Genomic DNA, 24,151 nt, shown 5'->3' with positions numbered 1-24,151 from the left:
CCGTATTTAGATTTGTTGCAAGGTTCGTTACAGCTGTTACGCAACTTATGCCAGGATGTACAAAATAAAAGCAACTATATTAAGTACACCCAATGATCAGTAAACCAATGCCAAATACGTACTATTTTTATTCATATAACATAAAGCTATGTTTCTGTTATCTTAGTAACCTTTTAGCTGCCTGATACTGATATTATGATGAAACAAACGTCAAGGTCTAGATCGGGAGAGGTCGGACTATTTATAATTGCACATGGACAATTAGAGACTTTTATGAACTGATGATATTACATAATCCCAGTGGTCACTATGAAAAATGCGATATCAGCTTTTTTTTTCAGACTACTCTATTGTTGTTGGCCATAGCTGACTACAGTTTATAAGGGCAGACTATAGGGGGTTAATGCAGATGGCACTCCAAACCCGCGAAAGGACTTATGGAGCGGCTGAAGGCAAATTCCCGCCTGAATGTCAGCTTCGTGGGAATTTAAACAATGTCGATGATATACATATACATATATAAGATATAGAAATATCTTGCATTACCAAGGTTAAATAGCTATAAGATAAATATACCTTAGTATTATAATCTATATGTAAATATCTACCTAAATAAATAAATATTTAAATAGCCTACATTAGTCTAACGATAACATATATACACGTATATATATTTAATAAATAATTTTTTGAATTTCTTACTATAATAATTGAATAAATATTGGATAGATTAGGTACTATCTTAAGAAGATGAAAGTACACACAGGATGTGTGATTCAACAGATAAGTGATCTCATCTTACTAAAAGTAGTATCACAGTCAAAATTTTCTAACATTGTGGTTGTATTTTCTTATTATTATGATAAGATACTTTTGCAGAGGTAGGTAAGTCTTGATGTTTTGTAAATTATATCGGATGGATGTTTTGTATACAACGATAGATTGGTGATACAGACTACGTTAATAGTATATCACTATATATTAAACTTGCCACTGCAAGTCACCAGTAGAAGATGAAAAGATTAAAATGAAGTGAGATCAATTAGCTCATTGCCGAAAATCATTGTACCTACTTAGACACTACGATTTCTTTTGCTATAGGGTAAGTAAAAATATTTGGGTCAACAATATTTGAGTTATTCTGAAATTCAAATTGCGAGCTAGATTGATGCAAGCACACCTAAAATGGTCATTTAGAAAATAAGTGAAAACTGTACGTCATTGGATATATCAAGGCCAAGGATCTCGAGATTTGGCTTGATATCAAGGAGAGTGTCTAGAAATTGAGGAGATACGATAAATGGAGTATCAATTTATAGGTATGCCATACATGTAGGTAGATTTTGAAGTTGTAAACTTATAAACATTGATACTCAGAAACAGCATTTGATTGCGTAGTAGTAATGAATAGTCCTAGACTAGGTCGATATCTGTCAAGGAAATTGGATAATTGAGGAAGGGAGCGGCCGACGACGCGAGTTATGCCCTATTACTTCAATACACGTATATATTATAGATACGTTTCTATACAGGCATAAGGTTGTTTAACTTTACCAAATAGGATTATTGAAAAAATAATGTAAAATTTGATAAGAAACAATTCACTATTTTATTTATAGTTTTAAAGAATTCATATGTGGTAATATTAACGATTTTTTTAATAAATGGTAGTGAAATGCCTCTGCCTGGCGTGGATGAAAATGACATCAGGTCAATTAACCCAAAATTACCAATCGAAAATAAATAATATGTTGCGATATTAGATAGTACTAGAAGATTAATGTACTACAGGCATACAATAAAAAAGAGGCAATAAGTCAGAGTTACGAGATCAGGATTCATTCATTCTGCTGAGATTCATTGATTTTAAAACTGTTTCAAATTGAAATATCTATAATGAACGTACCATAAACTTTCGACACATTGGTTTTATCAAATTTCATATATTCACGTGATGGGTACCCTAAGGAAAATAACAATTATTTTATATACGTTGTCAGCTGTAATAAATACTCTACAGCTAGTTTTTAATTAGACATATATTTGATAAAATTTTTGTGTCAAAAATATATATATCCTAACATTATATTCGTTTTCGACTGTAGTAAAATTAATTGCCAGAATTTTCATAAAATAATGAAATATTTGAATACAAAACATTCTTAACTGCATAGGTACTTGTGTAAAATTTGAAAATTTTGTTCGTTAAATAATTGCAGTTGCGATCAATAGCATATATATTTTCATTATGTCTATAGATGTCAATTCTCATCGACTTTTCAAGTTACATTTAAACTTAGTTTACAAAAATTTGAAATAATAATACATTTATATAAAAATACATAATCAATGATTTTTTTATGTTGATGCACGATTATAAATTTCAGTATTATGGCATGTAATGAGTATTTACAGACAGATATGTCAAATTTGTAATATATGTAAAAAGTTGAACTGAATATTGCGTAGATAAGTACTGGCCTACCTAATATATCTACCATCACGATCTTGAAACGATTTCGACGAGATGAATACTATTTTTAGAAGCCTCCAGATTTCATTACTTAACGGAGTATTTGTAGTAGGCAGGTGTGCTGTACAACACCTGACTGTTATAAAAACTTTAAAGTCGTTATTTCTTTCCGCATAAGTGCAAAAATCGTGCATCAACATAAAAATCCTGAGATTATTATTATTTCCTGGTAACAGCCACATAATGATATGCTATTGATCGACGAACAAAATCGAATAATTCTTTTGAGATTATTTTATATTCTAAATTAAAATGTAGGTATATATATTTTTAGGAGGTAAATATATATACCTACATTTTAATTTAGATGAAATCTAAAAATAGTATTCATCTCGTCGAAATCGTTTCAAGATCGTGATGGTAGATATATTAGGTAGGCCAGTACTTATCTACGCAATATTCAGTTCAACTTTTTACATATATAATACAAATTTGACATATCTGTCTGTAAATACTCATTACATGCCATAATACTGAAATTTATATTATTGTTTGTTTATACAATATTCTTTATTTTGAACACATTAAAATAAAATATAATTCATTGTATTATGTATTTTTATATAAATGTAATAATAATATTTAATTCTTTTATCCTCAAATTTTTGTAAACTAAGTTTAAATGTAGGTACCTCTTGAAAAGTCGATGAGAATTGACATCTATAGATGTTAAGGTAGGGGTGAAAATATATTATAAAAACGTATTTATACAAATTGTAGACATGTTTATTGCTGCAACTGCAATTATTTAACATCGAACTTCTAAACTCTACAATTAAAATTCAACGATACTTTCGCTTAATTTTAATTTTCATCCAAATTTTACACAAGTACCTATGCAGTTAAGAATGTGTTCTGTATTCAAATATTTCAGTTAGAAACTGTTATGAAAATACGGGTAGTGGCAATTAATTTTACTACAGTCGAAAACGAATTTAATGGTAAATATATATCTGTTGTTAAGAAGGATTTGTACTACCTATTGTGGAATCTTTTAACATAATGTTATATATATATATATATAACATATATATATATATATATAAACACCTCTTTGGGCACTTTGTTGATCACGCCACAACCTAAACACTTGCCGATTCCACCTTTTGCACTGAATAACTTGACTCCTATCGCGTATATCTCAGGCGGTATGGCAACGTCGCATTCTATTTTGCGATGCGGCCATATATATTCGTCGATATATATATATATAATAATTCGTGACTGAATGGCTCCGAACGGCTAAATTTTTGGTATACACAAAGACTTTTTGGCTCTGAATATATTCCAAAAATCAATTAATTATGTTGATCACTTTATATACTCGTCCTTACTGCGATACTTATTTTCATCCGAATATATATGGATACCGTAACGGTCTATCAATTATGAATTTATTAATTTACTAATGTAGATATTTTATATTCGCAATGCTCCATACATGCAAGCTCCAGCAACGGTGGAGGCAGGGTCCCCCCTCCACCGTACACCGCACCCCGCGCACACAAACAAATTAGATATTTTTTGAATACACAAAGACTTTTTGGCTCTGTATATATATTTATTAATTAATTGTCTTGATCACTTTATATACTGGTCCTTACTGCGATACTTATTTTAATCCGAATATATATAGATACCGTAACGGTCTATCAATTATGAATTTACTAATCTAGATATTTTATATTCGCAATGCTCCATACATGCAAGCTCCAGCAACGGTGGAGGCAAGGGGGAGCACCGTACACCGCACCCCGCGCACACAAACAAATTAGAATAAATTAAATTCATAAGATTATTTATATATTTCGACTGCCTCGGTGGTCACACCGCTTTACATCCGATGGTCGCGGGTTCGATTTCTCGCACGGTGCAAACAATTGTACTCATCGGTCATCGATTGTTTTCATCGGTCTGGGTGTTTTATATGTATTTACAAAATAAAAATATCTATTTATATCAGTTCAGTATCAGTCTGTGTTAATTGTCCAGGGCTATTTATTATATTTTTATAAACGGTTATCTTTTTCCATCGCACCGCTCGCTATCGACAGTGAATTCATAGAAATGTCACTCTAAAAACAAAAATAGTTTTATGTTTTGTATTTCAAATACTAAATGCAAAATAGGTATTTTCAAAATACTTTTTCAAAATAAAGTACCTTTTGAATTTTTGTCCAAACCTCAGATATTTTATTTATTTTAGGTATATCAATCATTACATAGTAATATAAAAACAAAGTCGCTGTCGCATCTAACAGTACATAAACAAAGAAAGAAGACTTTTTGGCTCTGATACCGTAACGGCCTATGAATTATGAATTTATTATACCTAATCTAGATATTTTATATTCGCAATGCTACGTACATTGTAATATCCGCCTCCATTCATTGTAACGGTGGAGGGACTAAATAGTTGAATAAAACTGAATAAGCAGTTGCTCCACTCTATAGGTACTGCGTCGTCGTCGTATGCTGTTCATTTTTTCACTCGTTTTGGCGCCAAGAGAGGGTCACATAGTCGTGGTCAAGTTAAGAACTTATAATTTAATTTTGATAACAATAGATACAAGTAAAAAGTAGGTATTATATTAATGTACGTAAGTACTGTACTTAAAAATATTTATTCTATATTGTACATTTGAAAAACTTATCACTTAAGGACTTGTGTGACATATACACGTACATACTGCCATTTTCTCTTAAAGACATCCAGAGAAGCTTTAGATTTATCAAATACGCGGGGTGCACCGACCTTTGACCTTATAACACCTGATTCGCGCGTAACGAATTATATTGCTACTTTTTGGTATTTTATAGTGGATATTTCACTATAAAATATTATTATTTCTTTAGATTATGACATAATAGCATAGTTTACATGATTTTAAGGGAAACATACGATAAAAAAAATTCCCGTAAAATGTAAAAGATAAAAAATGGTTATTGTTGGTTATCCTTGAGAGATAGACATATACCATCACGGACTTTTTTGTTGACCTTATTTTGATACATCTCAAAGCACTAGACAATACGCATTTTCATTAAACAGTATTGTATTTTTTTTATTTATTTAACTTTAATGCACAAAAAAAATTGTACATGTGGCGGACTTAATATCTTGCCGCGTTATTTACCAGGCAACCATGAGTGGTGCAGCGAAAGATTATTGGCGGTGCACTAATATAAATAAGAAATGTCAAAAAAAGATTTATAAAGATAATAAAGATAAGCAAAATATACATTTCTATAAAAAAATAACAATATACATACATAAATATATAACCCATAAATGTATAAATAAATACATAATGATCCGATAATCAAATTATAAGTACAGTCTCAAATTGAAAGTAAGAAAAACAGAAAATATAGAGAGAACTATAGGGATATAACAGAAAGATGTGAAAAAAGGAGGACAGTAAAAAAGTTACAAATTTAAATAATGTTCCCGCAATTTCTGTTTAAATGAATTTATTACATTATTATATATATTAGGCATACGACTAGCCTTATGCTGTTACTTTTTTTTTAATCTATACATCTATACATGTAAATAAAATTGGAGTGTCTGTTTGTAATATTGAAATAACCGTTTTTTACTACCTGCATATGAATATAAATACGGTACATACACCAAAATAACATATTTTACAAGTTTTGTCTGTCCGTCTGTTTGTTCCGGCTAATCTCTGAAATAGCTGGACCGATTTTGACGGGACTTTTTTTGGCAAGTAGCTGATGTAATAAGGAGTAACTTACGCTACTGTTATTTTAGAAAAATAAAATAAAATTTCACGCGGACGAAGTCGCTGGGGCCACTATAGATATACCGAGATTTAATATTTAAGTTGCTATTATGTTGTTGACAAAATTTTACTGTAATGTTACTATTACTATGTAATATTATGTTATCTGTGCTATTACGTTATCCTACACAATTTGTATCATTTTGGATGAATAAATAAATAAATAAATAATAATCTATACATCTATACATATAAATAAAATTGGAGTGTCTGTTTGTAATACTGAAATAACCGTTTTTTACTACATGCATATGAATATATATAAGGTACATATACCAAAATAACAATTTTTATAATTTTTGTCTGTCTGTCTGTCGGTCTGTTTGTTCCGGCTAATCTCTGAAATGGCTGGACCCATTTTGACGGTACTTTTTTTGGCAGGTAGCTGATTTATAAGGAGTAACTTAGGTTACTTTTATTTTAGAAAAATAAAGTTAAATTCCACGCGGACGAAGTCGCGGGAACAGCTTGTTTTTAATAAAAACGGTTTATTTGATAGAAAAAACATCTTTTTTGTGGTACTTGAGAATGTTGAAGCCTGTTGTTTGTAATATTGAAATAACCGTTTTTTACTACTTGCATATGAATATAAATACGGTACATACACCAAAATAACATATTTTACAATTTTTGTCCGTCTGTCTGTTTGTTCCAGCTAATCTCTGTAATGGCTGGACCGATTTTGACGGGACTTTTTTTGGCAGGTAGCTGATGTAATAAGGAGTAACTTAGGCTACTTTTATTTTAGAAAAATAAAGTTAAAAACCACGTGGACGAAGTCGCGGGAACAGCTACTGTATAATATATTAGAGATACCAACGTGTTTTTTTATTGATGACTAGCTGTACACGGGATTTCGTCCGTGTGGAATTTCACTTTATTTTTCTAAAATATAAGAAGTTAAATTCCACGCGGACGAAGTCGCGTGTACAGCTAGTTGTCGGTAGTCTAGCGATTTAGCACACTGCTTTGATTCCTGCTTGGTGGTCGAGGGTTCGATTCCTCGCACGCTGCAAACATTTGTATTCATGAGTAGGATTGTTTGTAACGGTCTGGGTGTTTTCTATGTATAGATAATATATATGTATTTACGAAAAAAATCTTTGTATTTATATCAGTTGTCTGGTACCCATAACATAATCTTCAGCTAGCTTAACTTGGGTCTAGATGAAGCTGTGTGAATTGTCCTGAGATTACTATTATTATTAATTGGTACACAGGTAAACTACTAACTAGGCCATATTGGTGTTGTTTGTTATGGTGAAAAAACTAGTATATATATAAGTTACACGTACAATTTCAAAGACTTATTTCTTGAAAACTGCTGGCTATTCTGAAATAAAACTTTAGGGTTTGTATATGTAATGTTTGCATATAAAATATGATTAAAGGTTACCAGTGTATTTACACTTTTACTGAACAAACAGAGTTGTTTAATACTGAAAATATTGTGTGGAAGGCATCAATTACTTTCAGTGCATGTATAGCTTTTCTCTTTTCCTAATTATTATTATTATTAAGTTTAAAGTGGTTGAATTTTACGTAAGTGGTATTTATACATTATTTCTAATTTACCATTTATTTTAAGTTTTTTAAACTCTATTCATCGAGACCTATCTAATGAGTCCAAACACGATATTTCTGCTGTAAGTTTTCGAAGAGTATGTTCATCATCTGATAATACTGGTGCCAGCATGAAGTCAAGGTTAACAGATAACTAATTACTTTTATTTCGTCAAAATCTTTAGATTACGTATAATAAATTCATAATATCGCTACCTATTCAAATCAAAACAAGTATTAGGTATATAAATTCATCAACACACAAGTAAATGATTTTTAAATATATTCAGAGCCAAAAAATCTTTGTGCATTTAAAAAATTTTGCCGATACGGATTCACTATTGCAAGAAATTGTTGAAAAAATATATATCGAGTATCTACTACTATCGACGAATACATTTGGCAACAACGCATGGTCTCGGCCGGAACGGCAACATCGCATATTAGAATACAAATATAGTGGTAGAACGCGGAACGGCAACATGTTGCCGTTCAGCCACGCTACCGTTATAGTGGTAGAAAGAGAGAGACAGTGGAATCAGCAATATCTACGGATCGTGGCTGGATCAACTAAGTGTGCAAGTTTATATAAATGTATATATATATATATATACATTTGTCTTTAATTCAAAGGAAATACAAATAATGAACGCATCACATTTAAAACAGTAATAAGTACGTAATATTATCACATTTTCAAACAGTAAGTACGTAATATTATCACATGGTAACAGCACGTATTATGGCAAAAATAAACATCGGCTGATTTGAAAAGATTTATTATAGTAATAATAGTAATCTCAAGACAATTCACACAGCTTCGTCTAGACCCAAGTTAAGCTAGCTGAAGATTATGTTATGGGTACTAGACAACTGATATAAATACAAAGATTTTTTGTCGTAAATACATATATATTATCTATACATAGAAAACACCCAGACCGTTACAAACAATCATACTCATGAATACAAATGTTTGCAGCGTGCGAGGAATCGAACCCTCGACCACCAAGCAGGAATCAAAGCGGTGTGCTAGCTAAATCGCTAGACTACCGACAACTAACTGTACACGCGACTTCGTCCGCGTGGAATTTAACTTCTTATATTTTAGAAAAATAAAGTGAAATTCCACACGGACGAAATCCCGTGTACAGCTAGTCATCAATAAAAAAACACGTTGGTATCTCTAATATATTATACAGTAGCTGTTCCCGCGACTTCGTCCACGTGGTTTTTAACTTTATTTTTCTAAAATAAAAGTAGCCTAAGTTACTCCTTATTACATCGGCTACCTGCCAAAAAAAGTCCCGTCAAAATCGGTCCAGCCATTTCAGAGATTAGCTGGAACAAACAGACAGACGGACAAAAATTGTAAAATATGTTATTTTGGTGTATGTACCGTATTTATATTCATATGCAAGTAGTAAAAAACGGTTATTTCAATAATACAAACAACAGGCTTCAACATTCTCAAGTACCACAAAAAAGATGTTTTTTCTATCAAATAAACCGTTTTTATTAAAAACAAGCTGTTCCCGCGACTTCGTCCGCGTGGAATTAAACTTTATTTTTCTAAAATAAAAGTAACCTAAGTTACTCCTTATAAATCAGCTACCTGCCAAAAAAAAGTACCGTCAAAATCGGTCCAGCCATTTCAGAGATTAGCCGGAACAAACAGACCGACAGACAGACAGACAAAAATTATAAAAATTGTTATTTTGGTATATGAACCTTATATATATTCATATGCATGTAGTAAAAAACGGTTATTTCAATATTACAAACAGACACTCCAATTTTATTTATATGTATAGATTATTATTTATTTATTTATTTTTTCATCCAAAATAATACAAATTGTGTAGGATAACGTAATAGTAACATTACAGTAAAATTTTGTCAACAACATAATAGCAACTTAAATATTAAATCTCGGTATATCTATAGACTATGGCAGCGACTTCGTCCGCGTGAAATTTTATTTTATTTTTCTAAAATAACAGTAGCGTAAGTTAATCCTTATTACATCAGCTACTTGCCAAAAAAAGTCCCGTCAAAATCGGTCCAGCTATTTCAGAGATTAGCCGGAACAAACAGACAGACAGACAGACAAAACTTGTAAAATATGTTATTTTGGTGTATGTACCGTATTTATATTCATATGCAAGTAGTAAAAACGGTTATTTCAATATTGCAAACAGACACTCCAATTTTATTTACATGTATAGATGTATAGATTAAAAAAAAAGTAACAGTCATAAGGCTAGTCGTATGCCTAATATATATAATAATGTAATAAATTCATTTAAACAGAAATTGCGGCAACATTATTTAAATTTGTAACTTTTTTACTGTCCTTCTCCATTTTTCACATCTTTCTGTTATATCCCTATAGTTCTCTCTATATTTTCTGTTTTTCTTACTTTCAATTTGAGACTGTACTTATAATTTGATTATCAGATCATTATGTATTTATTTATATATAATATTTATACATTTATGGGTTATATTTAAATGAATTTAATCGATAAAATCGTTGTTAAGTATTAAATTAATTGTAAGTGATATTAACTATTATATTATGCATAAAAAATATTTGTAATAATAAAGAAAATACATTTAAAATATTTTACTTGTTGTGTTAGTTATTTATAAGATCTTACTATAATTGTTAGCTGCTTTACAATTTAGAAAGTACAATAGGTAATGTAAATTAAAATTAATTGAATACTTAACAACGTTTTGTTCGATTAAATTCATTTAATTATTAAAATAGTCAATTTAAAATTAGAATAAAGACAAAAAAAAAATAAAAAAAAAATCGGTGGCGGGAATCGAACCTTGAGCGTCCGTTTGGTAAGTTGATTCAAAGGCTTATTAAAATCAAAATTCAAAATTCAAAGTTACTGGTCATTTTGAAATAATACTTAGGGTTCGCATACCCTTATCGGATACTACTACTACACGGAGTTTCGTCAAAATAGAATATCTAGGTTAGGTATAATAAATTCATAATTAATAGACCGTTACGGTATCTGTATATACTGGATCAAAACAAGTACTATGAAATAAGAAAGAGTATATAAATTGATTAACACAAGTAATTGATTTTTGAAATATATTCAGAGCCAAAAAGTCTTCTTTCTTTATTTATGTACTTGTTAGATGCGACAGCGACTTTGTTTTATACTATACTATACTATGTAATGATTGATATACCTAAAATAAATAAAATATCTGAGGTTTGGACAAAAACTCAAAGGGTAATTTATTTTGAAAAAGTATTTTGAAAATACCTATTTTGCTTTTAGTGTTATAGTACTTTAACTGTTATATTTTAAGTAACAATGTTTAATTATAATTAATACTACTGCACCAACACTCCGATCGTGCAAAAAAATTTGCTGTTTCATTATTTTTTAGTTCAATTAGTGGTCTACCTAAGTCCTGGGGTAAGGGGGGGGAGAGTCATGACGCCCCCATGACTCCCAAGACCTCCATGACGCTCCCCCCTAGATCCGCCGTTACGTCTTCTCTTCATTCGCTCAGTAACGTTGTTACTAAAGGAAAAATTCCCGTCCAAAAAATAACAAGTATTGAGGTTTGATCTGGAGTCACGTTCCTCTAGACTGATTTCTATAAATATTTAGATTAGATAGACTATTATTCTTGAAATACTAGCTAGACATTATTAAGTTACTGTAGCCATAATGTAGTAGTCCAAACGTGCCAATGAGGAAGCCCTTGGCAAATGCTGCACCCTGATTGGCCCGTTTGAATTGGATCAAGAAGTGGTCGAATGCCATCTGTATAAAATCGTGTATAAATCGCTTAATTATTATTATTACTCGTCGTGACAGTTGTGGCTCAAAAAGGATCAACATTTATATATCGTCAGCTGGCATTAGATCAACAAAAGGCCTCCGGATCAACAAGTGAAAAAGGATCAACAAAAAACTACCTATACGGCACGTCTGAGCCACAAAGTGCCCAAGGGGATATTTATATATATATATATATATATATATATATATATATATATATATATAATTTACCCTACAATACACCTTGTTTATGCTGTTTCGTGGGAAATTACTTCAGTCATAGGTTGGCTTACACTTAGTGAAAAATAAAAAGAAAATGTACATATTGGATAAATAAGTAGGTAATTGATATGTAGAACAATGAGGTATTGTTGAAAAACATAAAAGAGTTATTATCGCATAGCTATACGACTATATTAATTGCACATATTAGGCATTGACTACATTCTTGTACATACGCACCTAAGACACTAACCCTTAATCAGTACACTATTTACAATGCAAATTACCACCACTAGTTACAAACAGTGTAAATTTATTATAAAATATTATCACTTAATGTAACGACAAGCATTGAGTTCACTTAAAACTTGACACTCTCACTAAAGTAATAAAATAAATAAGGTAATACGTTTAAATTTACTAAACACTGTTTATAAATCGTCATTGAACTAAGGAAATGACCGAATAAAACGCGTTGACAAGACGACTCCAGCAGTTCCGCGCCGCACGGATGGCGCGCGTCGTCTGAGCTGAGCGTATCTACTTGTAAGCAAGCACTGTCGGCTGATGAACACCACGACAGAGGACAGACGATAATCCACGCATGTGCGGGTTTTCCTGAGTTTTCCAACGTATACGTCACTACTGTATTGTGCATTTAGCGTGGAACTACGTCATAGTTACTGTATCAGATGTGTATTATGTAGATCTACAAATGAGATTATTTATACTTGTATATGAGGATAAGTGATTTCCTTGGATTTGAGTGAATACACCCGGCCCAGTTTTTTAGGGAAGGTTCAAGAGTTTTCTGAAAAAGATACATTTTTTCTAATTTTGTATCTTGATGAACCGTTTGTGATTATTTTAGTTTTTCTTTCGAAGATAAAAGAAGTATGATAAGTTTTTATTTGGTGTAACATCGAAATATTTTATGGCCTAGTTGACACTATTGTCTGTTGCATGTCAATAAAAATTAAATGTGCGAGACTGACTATCCTAACATTTTTCCTAACATTACTGTACCATATTTAAAGCAACCATATAATCATTTCAATTCAAAATATTTTTAACATTGTAGATTTTTGCAAGCTGTGTCTGTCTGGCCTATTACAGCCAAAACGATTTTAAACTAGATTTTAACTTATTATTCATTAGGTTACGCATCATTATGCATCATGCATCAGTGAACCTAACGAAAATCTTTATATGTATGCAACCAGTTCTATTGCCGCAAAACAACTTGCTTAGTAAAAACCGTCGCTTCTATGAACAGCATCACAGACATCAAGTTATCATGTGACGCCCGTGATCTCATGCGTTGCCATTCCAGAGACTGACAAACTAAAAGAGGTGAGGCTGGCTGTTTACTTCTGGCTTCTACAGTGAAACATATAAAGTTTATCTAAACACACAACTATCAAAATTATTAAGTGTTACGTAATTAATAAGTATTTTTAATACTAAAATACTTATTTTTTAATTGATCTAACTACATAGTCAAGATAATTACCGTTACATCGCATCACACTTCACCTCATTCTTACAATTATCATCGTCATTTTTATAACATCGATTGCATAGCGAGTCAAATCCCATAAATAATTGCTTTGTACCAAAGTAACGTAACAAGACGAGAAAGTGTTAAGCAAAGGTCCGGCTCGTTTCACTTTCTACAGAAAAATGCGACTGTTACCGAATTTTGCGCCACTCGAAGTCTTACCGTACTATTACTAGTTCAAATCAAGAACAAAGCGATGAGGGAAGCTAAGCATGGTGGATTAAGGTGTAATGTAATTTCACTGCCTATTCGCACCCTACAACCAAAATTACCGATTACAATGCAAACAGCTTGGCGACTGAAATAGTTGAGACTGAGGTGAGACCAGACTAGTGAGGCACGTAGACGACTTTCTACAGTATAACTTTGATAAAATTGTTTAAATTCAATTATTTTATAATACTATACCATTATAGTATTATAAAATATAGACCTTATTATCGGATTGTCCTAATTGTACTCAAGGACCACAGAAAGACTTAAAAGGTTTTAAACTAGTCATAATTTCATAATCTAAAATTGTAATGTAAAATTAATTATTATCAGAATAAATAGTGAAATATACAATATAAATTATTATTTCAATTAAGTATGTGAACCACTGTCCTCTGTGGACTTAACTGGCAAGGATGATAATCGACATCCACTAGATAATAAAATATAAGAACGGAAACTTATAGCAGGTACCTAACAATAGTGCAGATTTAGAGCGAGCGCGCATGTGGTAAGAGGGCATGCATCAGTCCCACGGACTCTTTCGACATACCGCTCTGCTGCTAGTGTTTATTGCTTAAATCGTTCATAAATCCACTATTCATTTTGTAGGTAGTTACTATAGTATTAAAGAAGGTAAGTAAATACATCGCTGGAAACAAAACTCGTCTAAAACACATACCGCCCATTCGTGTATCTGATTTGTTAGAGTTGTTTAGATAAATAATTACAATTCATGCACAGTTTCCTAAGAGAACAGAAATATTACCTAATGATATGTGCTCCTAATAGTATTTGATAATCACTAATCTAGGCATGTTATTAAGAGCAACATGCCAGGAAACAATGTAGAAAGCTTTAAAGCTAAATGTCTAAAATAAAAAAAATAGGATTTGACAAATCAGTACCGCAAATATACACTACCCCACAAAAATCTGACATTTACACCTGTCAACTAAAAAAAATATGTTTTTATTATTGATGATAATGGCATGGTGCAACCGCCTACGCTAACGGTTTACGCTGGCGGGGCATACGTGCAGAATGATAAGATGAGCGTGAAGTCAGATCAGTTAGCCCATCATGACAAATTCGCCAGGAATTTGTCTTGATGGTTTCCAGATGGTACCACGTGGAGGTTAAACTGACATGGTACATTGTTAGCAATTGCGTCTTCAGGCTACATTACTAACAATCCCCTTTCCCCTAGCGGGGTAGTGTTGAGACTGCGATACTGATTTGTTAAATCATATTTTTGGGGGGAAAGGGGATTGTTAGTAATATGGACTGATTAGTTAATTAGTTGTGTCAATGTGACAGAAATTTACAAATTATGTATCTTCCTTAACTTTTGGCAAACGGTGCTCAATTAATGTATTTTGACACTATAGTGACATTGAACTGCTTACAATTAGTAGGTCCTACATTTACATCTATCTATACCTGTCTATACAATCCATAATAATTTTATTGGTCAGCGAAACGGGCAATAACCCAACATCGTCTGTGGGCGAAGACTCCCACATAATGAATCATCACTCCAAATACTAAACCCAATATATTGTCCAAATATAACCTATATCCATGACATGACAATATGATGTACAAAAGCTCTCAGTACTTTAATACAATGATATAATAAGGAAACAATAGTACCTACCTAATTAGCGTTATAGCGTACCGGCTCGGCGCTATAATTTTACGAATTGTTTAAATAAACAAGCTTAGTCAACAAAAGTACAAACTATACCTACAAATCTAACTATATTACAAGCCACTGACTAAAATATGTGGATGTGGACAGCCTTGAACGTCTCCGTACGTATAGAATAAACACGTAACATTAAAGTTCTAGGTAGGTACTATATCATGATTATAAATAGTCAATACTCAAACATCTTCAGTGCAGGTCATATCATATTGATCCAGAGCCGATAATAAGAGGTTTTTGTAAATAAATGTAAATATCTAGGACGTGTATTGTGACAGTGAAGAGTGAAATGTGTGAAAATATTAAAATGATATTACCAAGCTCTCAGCATCCTGGCTCATCTTTTTCTACGCATCGTTCCCGTGAAGGACCCGCTCCCAGGCGGCTCTGCAGCTACAAAGGTAATCCAACGCACTGAACCGAAGCACGTCACCACAACAATACACCACATTCCATCACTGCATCCGCGTCCAACATATGATCGCTCCGGCCGGTCCTTCTGACGTCACACACTTTCTCACAACTCAACACGGTTATATAGAACTAAGCATGCATGCCTCCTGTAAGGCCTAGGAACATGCTCACTTAACACGATACACTAATATTAGCACCACAATTCGATTCGTTTCACTCGTTCATACCAAAGAATAGTGTTTGCGTGTGAAGGAAATGTGTTTATATGACGCAAGTAACGACTTTCGCGGACGAACTGAGTGAAGCACGTCCGCGTCGTGGCACCGCCGCGCCGTCGCACGCGCACCACGTAACGGCACCGAGGTCCCCGCGCCGCCGCCCGGCCGCCTGGCCGCCACTGCGCTTACCTGCCTGCCCTGTCTCACCTCAACATTGCCAATCAACGCAGCCAGAATCAGTAACGCTCGCTCGCTCCACCACAATACACAATAACATACAGATTGTGCACACACAATCTATTGTCTTCCTCCTACTTCGCATTGTTAAACCTCATAATGAAATTATTACAAAAACTATTAGGTATTTCTAATACAATTAATATTTTAGACCTTGGGAAACTATGTGAACAAAAGTTTCTACACAAGCTCAATATTGCCCTTACCCAACGATTGTGCCTTTAATATCTACAGGCATTAGTTACCTCCATGCACGCTTTCTCATTACCACTAACTATAATGTACTAGGAATGAGGACACTAGGAGTGTCAACTTGTTTATGATTCCCTTCAAAAATTTCTACAAAAGCTTGCTTACCCAACGAACCCTCTCGGGTTCTAAATTCCTAAATGCCTACTCCTACTATGCACGTAAAATGTGGTTTATCCAAGGAATTTATTTATATATTTTCTTTTTTCTTTGTGATTTTTTTATTTACTCCTCCTTATCTTTGATTTTTCTAAAACGTTTACAGTAGATTAAAAAATATTACAAGAATATATAACGGTGCTTCTAACTGGCACAATTTTTGATAAACACTCATGAACAAAGTTACTATTCATTCCTATAGCCATAGGTAACTTGGTCTAACTCTAAACGTAAAGTCGTAATCACAGCGCAGGCTAGTTGAGAGTTCATAATTCAAACCTAGAACGGACTTAAATAAGAAACCTATTTATATAAATTAATTATCATATAAAGAAAATAAAAACCACTATAAAATATTTTAAGCAGCATTATATATTTGTAGCAATTTGGTGATTGACCTGTCCCACAAAATAGGTTTTCATATTTAGTACCTAACGGAAGCATCTCATTCACAGACAGACCTGCGGCTTGATATGATAACGTGATGATCATATCGAAACAGTGGCATGGAACTCTTGGATCGCTTCCTAGATCGTATCGCTTCATAAAAATGTAGAACATTTTTTTTCGGACTACTCTAATGCTGTTATATTATGTAGCTGGCCTTTACGCCTTTACCGGACCATAAGGGACAAATGCAGGTAGAATTCCAAACTTGCAGAAGGACTTATGGAGCGAAACTCTATGAACTGCAATCCAACTACTACCGCCTGGCGGATACGACTTTAGTCTGAGAGTACCGCTAGGGGTTTAAATCTCAGCTCAGGCCGTCGTAATTTCGATTTGGAGGCGGCGCCAGTTTGGAGCGCTCGGGAGTGTGTAGTAAAAATTGGTTCCATTTTTATATAATGTACCCGTCCACCTGATATTACCCCGCGTCACGTTAGTCGTTAGATCTATCTGAAATGCTATAATCCTCTTGAAGAGATCATAAACTATTGATACAATACAACTTATTAATTTTCAAAAGTTTATAATAACGTAATTCCATAATCACGTCAGTCACGGATATTGTCGTAGTTAATTCCAAGTAAATTCGCCACTATGGGGTAATTGCCCCATGCTCATCATCCACTAGTTCCCGAAGTTGAAAATCTTATTATATTTTCAATGCGGACCTAATCTCAGTTTTTAAACACAAATGTATATAATCACTTCTGTAATTACTGAAAATACATGTTAATAACTTCAACCCATGTCATTTCTCTTTCCTTTCCTACTGCTAGTACACACAGAACAACACAATATAAATATATGTGGTACTACCATTGCCATAAAAAAATGTTCTCTCCTACCCTTCATGTAGTGCAGAGCGGCACACATGCCTACGCCGCCATACGCATAAACGTACATAGAGCTTAGCGTTGCGAGTAGAACTACTTTCGTTTAAAGACACGTGAAAATATCTGCAATACATTTATTATTAACAGAAAAAATAGTCTAAAATTAAACAAGATAATTATTTATTAATATTACAAATTTTATTTGAATTACTTTTTATACTTCCTAAAACTTCATTTAAGTTTTAGACAATAAACACACTGTGGCGAATTTACTATCATCGTGCGGCAACACCGTTGCCTAGTTACGATGGAGTATGAAATAACAGGCCTAACATTCGAGACGGAATCACTTTTTTGTACATACCTATATATCAATTGTATATGCTTCTATATTATAAATATGTATAATATTATATTATATAGCCACAATCTGGACTCATCACTTTACCTACTCCTTTCTTGCTGCTACTACAGAGGACACATAATCATAAACAATAGGGGGCCCAACATAGCCGGTAAAATACTTATAATCGGGAAGTATATAATGATTACTGAGGCATTTTTTTAAATTATTATTTTGTTTTAAGGCTTTGGATTCAAGTTCTTACGGTGCCAAGTGGAGTGATGCATAGATTATATAAATTGTTGCCATATTCTTTTAGGGTTAACTGTACCATTTATTTTAAATACCAACTGGGCCGCAAACCAATTCTAAATTAATAATCGAATAAACTCTACTGTTGCGGGTAATGAATACGATGTTGTTGGTAGAGACGATGTATATTACAGATAATAATTGACTGACAATATGTACACAGAAATATTGATCTTATATACTAAATGACAATAGGAAAATGTAAGGTGGGGTGATACAGTTTAGACACAGCAGTGCTTAGTAAACAATATTGAATATGTTATGTGGTAAAGCAAGCTGTACGACCACACGTGGTTGTTCAGCTCGATTGGGCCGCTCGAACCGGGAAATACCACACCTCGGCAGAAAACAGGCGTTAAGTGTGATAATGCGAAACACGCGATAGCGTTTCGCATGGTGAGCTGTAGGTTCCGGACGCCCCTCCCCCTCCCCCTATCCCTTTCCTACTTCCCCTACCCACCCCTTTCTTACATACCATGGCAGCGGATTACAAGAGATTTTTACCCCAGGGTGGTACCAGTAACCATGTTACTGGAGAATCCACCCCTGAGAGATCACACTCAGGCTGCCCTGCGTATTCTGGGGTGGGCAATACTCCGCTCAATTTGGCCAAACGGAAACCGAGCAAATCTCCATCGGCGTTTCCCTTGCTCATAGTCAGTTTTTGCAACATCAGGGGAATTCATTCCAATCTCAACGCCGTTCACCACCACCTAGAGACGGCGAGGCCGGCTTTGCTCTTCCTTACGGAGACCTGGATATAAATTGGAACACCATTTTTTTCCACGGGCCGGTGTGTGCGCTTATGTCAGAGAGGATATTTGTTGTCGCCGTCTTGGTACACTTGAAGGTACTGACCTGTCCATTTGGTAGGAGACTGAACAGTCTTCCATCTGGATCCCGGGCTTTTTGGTCTCTTGCCAAGGCTGCTCAGGGAAATTTCTGCCAGCCATCTTTTCCACCACTGCGCAGAGAGGATAACTCGTTGGCCCAACATGCTAAAGAGAAATCTCCTTGGGTCTCTTTTTGCATCCAACTCGACACTGGACGATAGGGAGCAATCACCGCCGGCCATCTCGCGGTGTGAGACTTCTATGCCAGAGGTAAAATTTACCCAAAAGCTGGTACGTAAGTCTCTTTTCTCCCTAGATATCCACAAGTCGAGTGGGCCTGACGGTATTGTGCTATTGTGCTCAGGACGTGTGCACCTGAGTTGGCTCCGGTACTAACGCGTCTTTTCCGGTACTGCTACTCTACAAACTACTCCCGAAACTTTGAAAGACAGCTTTGGTTCATCCGATCCCTAAGAAGGGAGAACGCTCAGATCCAGCTAACTATAGGCCCATAGCCATCACCTCCTTATTCTCAAAGATCATGTAGTCGATGGTCAACCGTCAACTCCTACGATATCTAGAAGTGAACCAGTTGATTTCTGATCGTCAGTATGGCTTTCGCCAGGGTCGGTCGGCTGGTGACCTTCTAGCGTATTTGACACATCGATGGGCAGAGGCTATTGAGAGTAAGGGGGAGGCTCTATCTGTTAGTCTGGATATTGCGAAGGCCTTTGATCGGGTTTTGCACAAGGCTCTTCTTTCAAAGCTACCATCCTTTGGGTTGCCTTGCGAAGTTATGCAAATGGGTCGCCAGCTTTCTCGCTGATCGGAGCATCAAGATCGTTGTCGATGGTGTTTGCTCCGACCCACACTCTGTGAATGCTGGTGTTCCACAAGGCTGTGTGCTATCTCCGACTCTGTTCCTTCTGCATATCAATGACATGTTACAAGTCAACAACATTCATTGCTATGCGGGTGACAGTACCGGGGATGCCTTGTACAGCGGCCATGCTAATATGTCGCAGGCAAAAGTTATAGAGTACCGGAACAAACTTGTGTCTGAAATCGAAACTTCACTCCATCAAGTTTCGGTTTGGGGTCTGAAAAATTGTGTTCAATTCAACCCCAAGAAGACACAAGTTTGCGCGTTTACCGCTAAAAAAATTCCATTTATCGTATCTCCTCAGTTTCAAGACACTCTCCTTGATGTGAAGCCAAATCTCGAGGTCCTTGGTGTTGATATATCCAGTGACGTTCAGTTTTGCGGTCATTTGGAGGACAAGGCTAAAATAGCCTCAAAAAAGCTTGGTGTGCTCAGGACAGTGAGACGGTATTTCACGGCGACCCATCGCTTGCAATTATATAAGGCGCAGATCCGGCCGCATATGGAATACTGTTCTCACCTCTGGGCGGGAGCACCACAATACCAGCTACTTCCATTTGACCGCATTCAGATCCGAGCAGCCAGAATCATTGGTAATCAACGTCTATGTGACAGACAGAGCCCATTGGCTTTGCGGCGAGATATTCCATCTCTGTGCATTTTCTACCGCATATATCACGGGGAGTGTTCTGAGGAATTGTTCGGATTAATACCAGCTGCTGAGTTTCAACACCGTACCACCCGCCAGAAACTGAAATACCATCCTGATCATCTGGATGAATGGCGGTCTTCCACAGTACGGTTTTCTAGAAACTTTTTGCCCCGCACAACCACATTGTGGAATCACCTTCCAGCAATGGTATTTCCGAACCGATACGATATTGAAACCTTCAAGAAAAGAGCTTATTCCTTTTTAAAAGGCCGACAACGTACTTGCAATTCAAAGTGTTGCGGGTGCTCATGGGCGGCGGTAATCACTTACCATCAGGTGAGCCGCATGCTCGTTTGTCCCCTGTGTTAAAAAAAAAACATGGATATTCCCCCCTTGAGAGAAATAAAATATGCATAAAAAAGTTAATTATAAAATTTATGTTAATCGTTGATCGCTTGCAATTTTTCTTGTGTCGGTTTCATCCCTTGGCTCGTTGTATGATAACCAACAAAAGCCTAACTCATTTTTGAAAAACTCGCATTTGCTTATATTTTAATTGTAATTCAATTTTCATTTAAACGAGTAAATTAGTCTTAGGACTGGCCCATGGATTGCTCGTACCAATTTCCATATGTACTGAAAATCCTTTTTTGCTGCTTATTTTTTCTCTGGAGGAAGAGGACGAGCTCGAGCGCATACAGGAAATCCTTTTGTTATGATGTGATGTTTTACTTTATGTCGTATGGGGAATTCACTAACGCTCTCTTTGGTCTGTCCTTGTTTTTATTCTCCGGGATCAAGACCTATAACTGCGGTTAACAATATAAGTTTCTTTAAAAATTTGTGAGGAAATTAAAACGAATATCTGGCAGTACTGACGCATGTAATTGTTTGGCTCAAAAATAAGTTTTCCAGGGCCGTAAAATACTTTATAAAAAAAAACGGTCCAATCGGTCGCATCGTTCGTTAGTAGTAGATGATGTACACCCATTTGTTTTACATAGTCTTTCAGATCTGTTACCTTAATATTTTCATTACTGCCTTATACTCTGTGTTATATATTAATTATATTTAAATTATAGCTTTTTTATTATATGTAGTGGATATAAAGATGTCGTCTTTAACAAATAATGTAACGCAAAACTCAAATACTGGTGACGAATGCAGTGAATCTACATCGACGGACAATAACCATTCTGAACAAAATAAAAACCTAAGAAGAGGTTCAAATTGTCAAGATAGTGATTTTGAATCTTCAAAAAAAAAACGTAAAAGTGAACAACATAGTACCGTAGTAGCAGCTCATTATAATCACCTTGAGGAAAAAGGACTAAGAGAAAGGTTCAAATCTCCTATATTCTATGTACGAAATTTTAATAACTGGGTTAAAAGCGTGCTCATTCAAGAGTTCACGGATAAAGTGAGAGAAAAAGACTATGGAAAAGCTGTAAATGTGCTTGATATATGTTGCGGTAAAGGAGGAGATCTGAGCAAGTGGCAGAAAGCAAGAGTAGAAAAAGTAATCTTTGCTGATATAGCTGATGTGTCAGTCCAGCAATGCAAAACGCGTTATGATGATCTGCGTAGAAGATGTGGCAGACTTTTCTCAGCTGAATTCATTGCAGCTGATTGTACAAAAGACACACTGCGGGACAAATACTCAGATCCATCAATAAATTTTGATCTGGTAAGCTGTCAATTTGGCTTACACTACAGTTTTGAAAGCTTAAGTCAAGCCAGAAGGATGCTCACTAATATATCAGAATGTTTGCGTCCAGGAGGATATTTCTTTGGTACCATTCCAGATGCATATGAAATAATTTCTCGAAGTAAAAAGTCTAATGGATCTTTTGGAAATAGAATCTTTAATATAAAATTACTTTTTGATTCCAAAACAGGTTATCCATTGTTTGGTGCAAAGTATGATTTTCATTTGGAAGGTGTTGTAGATTGTCCAGAGTTCTTAGTTAATTTTGAACTACTTGTCAAACTAGCAGCTGAATATGGTCTTGAATTAGTGTACAAAGCTAGGTTTCCAGATTTCTTCAAAGATCATTCAGATAGCTATAAACAGTTACTGCATAGAATTATTTGTTTTGAAAGTTATCCTGCACCACCTGGCAAAGAACTTATTGGAGAAGAAGTAGAATATGAACATGCACTGGAATTTTGGGAAAGTATGGAGAAAAAAAATGAACGTGATCGAATAGGAACAATGAGTATGTGTGAATGGGAAGTAGCTAGTAAGTACCATTCTTATCTTCAATATTTTTATTATTGTTTTCAACATAATAGTAATTAACAAAATTAATATTTTTGTTTATGTGAAATATAAGATATCTACCAGTTCATTTCATATTGTGTTCTAGTCATTCTGACTATTAATATTCATACATTACATAGACATTCTGTATATTAAATTATTGTTAAATTTGTTAAATCAATTAATTACATTATAAAAGTCTTAACAAATTGCAACCCATATAAAATATATTTAATACATGTTGTGAAACATCTGTATAACATATTTTTGAAACAGTGTCTATATAAAATAGTTACCAAAATGTGTTGTAGCCATGTGATAAACAATATGTATTTCATATTGTTATACTTGCCTAATAAAACATCAAACTGGAGTAGAGTCCATTTGAATTTAATATGAATGAACCAATAAATGTAAAGTTAGTAATAATTTAATTTTTTTTCAGCTATCTATATGACATTTGCATTTAAGAAACAGAAGTCCACTTGGGATTGTAATGGCAAACCAGTGTACCTATTGTCACAAGATAAGAAAAAAGAAGTTAAAGAATGACAACTGGAGTGTAATCACTTTATTATATCAAGGAAATTAATACATACGTAGTTAAAATTGCATTTTCTGTTTTTTTTTTCTATTATACCATTAAACTGATTATTAAGTGTCTTCATTAAAACTATATCCTTATTAATATAATTGTGAACATATTACATTAAAAGAATCATGTTTTGGGAAAGAAACCCTTTAATAGAATATAAGGTCTAATCAAAACAGTGTATTATGACAAGTAAATAGTTTTATTATAATATCATGTTATTATGAATGCATGGTTATTATTTTCTTTTTTAAAAATCATTAATGATTTTTAAAAA

The 24,151-nt window shown here is 34.1% G+C and overlaps 2 protein-coding genes across 6 annotated transcripts in view; one reads left to right on the top strand and one right to left on the bottom strand.

Moving 5' to 3' along the window:
* LOC131853583 (ral guanine nucleotide dissociation stimulator) overlaps nt 1–16,190 on the bottom strand; it is a 46,733-nt gene extending 30,543 nt beyond the window's left edge. For 2 of the 5 annotated variants that reach the window (XM_059204519.1, XM_059204520.1), the window contains exon 1: nt 15,754–16,190. In XM_059204519.1, coding sequence (XP_059060502.1) covers nt 15,754–15,777 — 24 coding nt within the window. In that variant the 5' untranslated portion in view covers nt 15,778–16,190. Of the gene's footprint in view, nt 1–12,191; nt 12,455–15,753 lie in introns of those variants that run through there. The other 3 variants (XM_059204514.1, XM_059204515.1, XM_059204516.1) reach the window with 3 other exon arrangements.
* A 5,779-nt stretch (nt 16,191–21,969) lies between these two features.
* On the top strand, nt 21,970–23,934 carry LOC131853565 (mRNA cap guanine-N7 methyltransferase). The gene is made up of 2 exons (XM_059204486.1): nt 21,970–23,262; nt 23,728–23,934. The coding sequence occupies exons 1-2, from the start codon at nt 22,131–22,133 to the stop codon at nt 23,832–23,834; spliced, it is 1,239 nt and encodes a 412-aa protein (XP_059060469.1). The 5' UTR covers nt 21,970–22,130; the 3' UTR covers nt 23,835–23,934.
* Nucleotides 23,935–24,151: the final 217 nt, after the last annotated feature.

The sequence above is a fragment of the Achroia grisella genome, unplaced genomic scaffold (genome assembly GCF_030625045.1).
Source record: "Achroia grisella isolate CSIRO2021 unplaced genomic scaffold, CSIRO_AGI_Agris_v1 utg903, whole genome shotgun sequence".
Taxonomy (NCBI): domain Eukaryota; kingdom Metazoa; phylum Arthropoda; class Insecta; order Lepidoptera; family Pyralidae; genus Achroia; species Achroia grisella.
This window is presented reverse-complemented; position numbering and strand designations above follow the sequence as displayed.

Coding starts and splice junctions, on each gene's coding strand:
- LOC131853565 (XM_059204486.1), top strand. CDS start 22,131: ATGTCGTCTTTAACAAATAATGTAACGCAAAACTCAAATACTGGTGAC. Junction 23,263..23,727: donor GTGTGAATGGGAAGTAGCTA/GTAAGTACCATT, acceptor ATTTTTTTTCAG/CTATCTATATGACATTTGCA.